The sequence below is a fragment of the Lolium rigidum genome, chromosome 2 (assembly GCF_022539505.1).
Source record: "Lolium rigidum isolate FL_2022 chromosome 2, APGP_CSIRO_Lrig_0.1, whole genome shotgun sequence".
NCBI classification, from domain to species: domain Eukaryota; kingdom Viridiplantae; phylum Streptophyta; class Magnoliopsida; order Poales; family Poaceae; genus Lolium; species Lolium rigidum.
The window spans coordinates 110,685,786-110,691,967 of NC_061509.1; the positions used below are offsets into that span (position 1 = coordinate 110,685,786).

A 6,182-nucleotide genomic window follows, 5' to 3' on the forward strand; every position below is an offset into this window, starting at 1 on the left:
ATGCACAAGCATTATAGGCTGGTAATCTGTAATTCTAAAGTAGGAACCATGAGGAGATCTCATGCCGAGGCTGAGTGTTAAGAGTCGAGCAGTGTTTTCACTACCATTGGCATGTCTGCAACACATGTGAAGGTACATCCTCTGTCAGATATCATGTTATTTACAGATACACAGAACCACTCATCGTTTGAATGGTTCTTATAGCTTTCCATGCTTACAATTTAAAGGCAGTGCCAAGAAGTTCATCAGCTCTACTCCCAGTAAGGACACCCAATGGCAAGGTTTGCTGTTGCTGGTGGCTGGGAGAGTTATATGGTTTCAACTTTCAACCCTCTAGATATCAATGAACATGGGAGTAGTTAACGTTGTCAGTTCGTTTCATGTGGTTGTCCATTTTAGTAGTGTATTATCTACACGCTACGTGAGATTGTCGACGAAGACAAAACAGTGGAAATATGTGATCAAGTTACAGATATGCGATGTCGCTCGTGGCAGGGAACTAACATTGACGCAAAACTATATTATTACATGAGCGTCTGCGTTGTACTGTGTTCTAAAAAATAAAAAAGTTGTATACAGCTAGGTCGATCTAGAAATAAATATCTCTCACGAGATATAAAGATACTAATAGGGCTATTATATTGCTACTCTATAGAGATCTAGCAATCTCACATTATAACTAGTAGTTCACTTGTTCTCTATTTGCTTCACTGATGGCATAACTAATTATTTTGTAGAGCTATTCTCGGTACAAATCAATTTCAGTTCATTGTCTTATTTACTTCTTTGCTGCCTCATTTATTTAATCGATTAGAAATGTGATACGCTTATTGGAGTACAAAAATTAGATGATCAGCTTATTTCACTTTGTTCCTTGCACAAGACACTTGTTATTATATATTTGCATTTTCTTGGGCAGAAACTGTAAAGAACACTGTATACCTGAGAAGTGTTAAAATCAAATGATGCAGTGGTACTATAGGATGCTGGAATAATAACTTCACGTTATATCTGTTTTGCTATCGCCCTCTTGCCTATATGAGTCCACATCCTTGTACTCTATCCATCTATAAAGAGGACATTTTAGACATGAGCACTGTCTGTCTGTCTCCAACATACTATTTTGACCATTATGGTTTATTCTGGATACGTAAATAAACTGAACTGTGAAAATCCACCAGATCAACCCAAATCTTTATTAGCTGTCAATAATTTCACTGCGTGCTTTCCTGGTTGGAGAACGGATTTACATCATGGATTGCTCGTATTAGGCTCACTGTGACTGGTTAATGCAGTAACTAGTAATCCGAAGAAATACACACATGCTGGAGCTACAGTACTCTTGTTTGTGCAAACTGCTGGTAAATAGTGCAGAGGATTTCTGAACTTCTAATCATGTCTTTTCATCAGTCGGAAGTGTTGTTTGCTTCTGAACTGCTCGTGCAATTCTATTGCCAAAAATCATCATGTAGATTATGATTTTGGCTCCTCTTGTCAGAAGTGTTGGTTATGAAGTTTCCCAGATGAAAGTTAAATTAAAGAACTCGAACTCATAACCAGAAAGATGCCTGAACCTCATGTATGGTGACTCTCATATTAAACCAAAATCTAGTTGCCGTCGTCGGGGCACAACACCAGCCCCAACAAAAGAGGTTTCAGTTCAGTGAGCGGTTTCCATCGATTCTGCAGACTCCGAGGACTCTAGAGTTGATCGTCCTGCCATTCTGCCTCAATCATGAACTGCTTGATAATGAAGATCCAGGCGCAATTATCTCACATGCCATCGGATGACCACAAGTTCAGGCAAAGTTTGCAATTGATAATCAGACTCCAGCCGTTTTAGGCAAAACTAATGATCAGAACTGACGAATGCAGCTTATGCTTCCTGCCGCTTCGCCCTGAACGTCAGCATAGAAGAACTACAAAGAACCAACACAACGCAATACAACAGCACGGCTGCAAATAGCGCACTCAACTCAACAGCAGTCACAACGTCCCTGAGCCGTTTTAGCTACACCATCCCCACGAACTCAGCTGCTAATTCTTTCTTTCTTTCTTTCTTTCCCGTTACCATGCTATTCTTGTGACAGCCGGCCACTTCTACATTACTACTACTAGTACTACCTGCGGTTCTCTTTGATCACCGCTCCCATCCTACTCTTCAGTCGTCGCAACTCCACCACAACGACGCTGATGTTGTCCTTGCTGCCGCGCGAGATGGCGAGCTCAACAAGCAGCGCTGCGGCGTCGGCCGCCGTGCTACCAGAGACGGACTCGGGGTACTTGGAAGCCGCACGCCCACTTAGGCAATTCCTCGCGATCTTGCAGGCAATGTCGTTGGACACGACGTCCCACAGACCATCGCTTGCCAATATAAGGAACTCGTCTTTGTCTGTCCGGTCCATGATGGTAACCTCTGGCTCCGCTATGACATATGGTTTCAGGTAATAGTCTCCTGAAATGATAACAATAAGGAATTCAGTGATCGATTCAGAACAGTAAGCAATTTGTGAGTTTATGTCTAATGCATCATCCTGGTGGAGTTGTTACTACACTAGTGGCCATTACAAAGACTTGCATCTAGCTTGGTTTCACTGGGTGCCGCAGAATACAAAATTACAGAGTTCTTGCAGAACAGTGATAGACCATGCTCTTCCACTCTCAGCTAGCATCAATTGTGTTGTTATTACCAACGCATCTCACATTGTTAATATCTTCTAAGAAACTATATATCTCAGCTAGGAATATAAATCTTGTGCATCTCTACCAACAAGGAAACTGTACTGAGCAAGATGATACAGCATCGTACCGATTGACCTAGAAGTCGCAAGCACTCCCAGGATACGGTATCCGTTCCAGTTAATGACCCTGCCACCAGCTGCTTCTACTCTTTCCAGCTCATCAGGTCGGTCTGGCTGGGAAGCGCGAAAAAGAAGAGGAAGTCACTAGAGTAAACACACATTACTGGCGTACAAAGCTGGAGTTACAGGAGGGAGGAAACTGTACAAAAGAAAGTTACCCCAGAAATGACAAATTCAATAATGTGTTTGCATGGACAGACAATAGACACAACTAAGATATACTGTACGAAACTTGCAGTTTAGAATAATGAGCAATGATAATTTTGTAGTATAAAGTTGGTAGAAGGGCAGGCTCGAATGGATGCACGTTCCAATGGATGAAGTTGAGGCGGATATCTAAAGGAAGAGTGACAAATCAACTATCTGCGCATGAGGAAACAAGATGTTCTAGTTGCGGATATATCAAGCCATATCAAGTGGGCCGAGAAATTTTGACTCTTCAAGTATTGCCAGAGTACCAGATAGGACAACTGTCCGTCACCAACCTCCCCCAAATCACTTGAGTGCCATTGCATACTGCTAGCACCTTCCATCTTTAAGAGACAAAAAATAGAAACGAAGTTGGTTTATTTAACTACGTACACATTCATGTTCTTGTTGAGCGGAATGAGCCTTCACAGTCTCACATTTTCAGAAGTTGTGCCCAACGTTTTGAATCTGCGCCGAATCGCGCAGAAAAACTCCTATGCATCCTGCCTCATTACAGTAAGCATCGCACGCCGTACCTTGGTCCCCCCAATGACTGTGGAAACATATGGCCGACTAATGGCAATGCTTAAAGCAGCAGGCTGGCAATACTTGGACAAGCAACCATCATACTACTTGATATGACTTGACAGATCCGCATCTAAAGCAAGTTATTTTCTCAGTTTCGATAGTATCCATAGTGCGCCGCTCTTGCCAAGACCCCCACCTCAGCCTCGTACAGCTAAAAAACTACATGTACTAAACTTTCAGATACGTACCACATATTGGTACATGGCGCGCTGAGATGTTTAACCCCACAAGCAATGCTCGTATAGCATACTAGACAAACCTAGAAAGGAAGGTCATTGAACTCGAAATTTCGTTTTGAATACATGTGTGTTTCGCAACAGATCTTTGAGATCTTACACGGGGTTTACACACATGGTCTCCCTGCGGAGTTCAGATCATATCCTTGATGGCCAAGGACTCAAACTTGGTCCTGACTCCGCAAATGCTGCAGATAGAGATGCGAGCCGGATCCCGTCAAAGTCCCACCTGTCGTTCAATTTTGTGATTTCTAGTAGTAGTCTCCTCCGGCACAAACTAATTGACGCGGCTCGGGAATACACTTGTACTGGACATAATATATGGGCGCGCCGATTAATTTGAGCCGGAGGGAGTACAAAATTTGACCTCAAAATTGGAAGTATGAAGTGCAAACTGAAGTTGAGGTGGGATTTTGCGAGATCCCACTCGACACCTTAGCTAGGGAGGCAGGTGCAAGCACAAGAAACACACACATACATCTTGTTTTTTTTCTCGACAATAAGCAACCGTTGAGTAGAGGAATTCTCAGGAGTGTGTACTTATAAGCATCTCACTTGTCCCAAATTTTGTTAAACCGATGTGGTAAGGTGAGCTAATTTCCTAGTACTGCACAAGAAAGCCATCATCGGGAGATAGCTTGACATTGCCAGAGAAAGCACTGGGAGCTTCTAGTAGCAGGCAAGAAAAGCAGCCGTGCCTCGCCGCCTCACACATTTGTTGCGACGCACGGCACAATCCCAACCACACCACACAGAGGTACGGGCCAGAGCATGAAGCCCGTTCGATGCCAAACCAACTTTGCGCCTGCCAAATTCCACGGATGCGCATTTGGCAACCCTGGGCACGCACGCCACCTACGTGTCGCGCCCGCCGCTTCTCGGCGCCATTAGCGCCCCAGAACCCACCAGATGTCGACCGGCATTTTTTCCTTAACGACCCAGGTCGGAATAACGTGACAAGGTGACGTGGCCTCGCACCCAGCTCGAGCAGATCTCGCAAGGAATGGAATGGAACGGAGCACACGAAACGTCCCTGTTTCGACACGGCCACGCAGCCAGAAAAGCAGAGGTTGGTGCGGCGCGAGGGGCAGGACAGGACGATGGAGCCCGCGCGCGGGCGCGCGACACCTGCCCCCGGGCCGGAAAAGATCTCGTGGAAAAACATGGCGCCATGACGGCGACGTGTTTACCGCGGCGTCCCTAACTCGCAACCGGGCCGCTCCCAAATCTAGATTACAGCGCGCGGATCTACGTACACCATGGTTTAAGGTTAAATCTTTACGATGGTGATCGATCTTGTTACCTTGTGGTCGGAGGAGAGCGGGACGGGCGCGCCGCCGCGGGAGAGCACGGCGCGGGAGTCGCCGCAGTTGGCCACCACGATGCGGCGCGGGCCCACCACGGCGACGACGGCCGTGGAGCCCACCGTCTGCTCGCCGGCTGCGTCGGTGTCGCCGTCGTCGGCGCCGACCTCGCCGTCCACCCGCGCGAAGCACGCCGCCATGGCCTCCTTCCACTGCGCGCCGTCGTCCGAGGCCCCGCCCTGCCATTCGCTGTCCACCCGGCGACGGAGCCGCCGCACCTCCTCCGCGAGCACCACGTGCATCCGCTCCCTGCACGCCTCCGCCACGCGGGACCCGCCGTGCCCGTCGTACACCGCGAAGAAGCCCTCCTGCCCCGTGTCCACGACGTCGCCGTCGCCGCTCCCCGCCGCCTTGTCGGCCAGGAAGGGCGGCGCGACGGCCACCGCGTCCTCCATCTCCCGCCGGCGCCCGATCACCGACACCGCGCCGTGGGACAAGCACGCCGCAGCCATACCGTCCTCCGGCGCCACCCTCGCCGAGTCCAACGACTCCTCCTCCGAGCTGCCCTCCGGCGCCGGGCGCACCCTCTTCGCTCCCTCGTCCTCCGCCACGGAAGACGCCGTGCGCCCGAGCCTGCGGAGCTCGAGCCGGCGCCGCCTTGCCGTGCGGGCCACCGTCACCAGCCTCCTCTCGCCGGCGAGGAGCTGCTCCCGCGCATGACTCGCCGTCTCGCTGCTCATTCCCCCCACACGAACAACCAAACCCAGCTAGCGGCCGGAGAGAACAGAAAGAAGAAGAACTCGGGACGTGGCCTCGCACGGCGGCTTTAATACCCGCGGGGAAGCGGTGGGCGGAGGCGTCGGATGGGGCGGCGATGGCCCGGATGCGCGACAGCGAGGGCGGGAGGCGTATCCGGACGTGGATCTCGCGGGGCTGGACGTGGACGGCGGCGATGGGCCGGCGGCGGGCGCGTGGCGGGCGCGATGCGCCTCGGGACTCGAGCA

The 6,182-nt window shown here is 49.7% G+C and overlaps 1 protein-coding gene across 1 annotated transcript; it reads right to left on the bottom strand.

The window, feature by feature from the left end:
• Positions 1 to 1,832: 1,832 nt before the first annotated feature.
• Positions 1,833 to 5,918, bottom strand: LOC124687090 (probable protein phosphatase 2C 8). Its single transcript, XM_047220933.1, has 3 exons — positions 5,178 to 5,918; positions 2,810 to 2,915; positions 1,833 to 2,455 (listed from the first exon to the last, which is right to left on the bottom strand). The coding sequence occupies exons 1-3, from the start codon at positions 5,916 to 5,918 to the stop codon at positions 2,121 to 2,123; spliced, it is 1,182 nt and encodes a 393-aa protein (XP_047076889.1). The 3' UTR covers positions 1,833 to 2,120.
• Between the last annotated feature and the right edge of the window lie 264 nt (positions 5,919 to 6,182).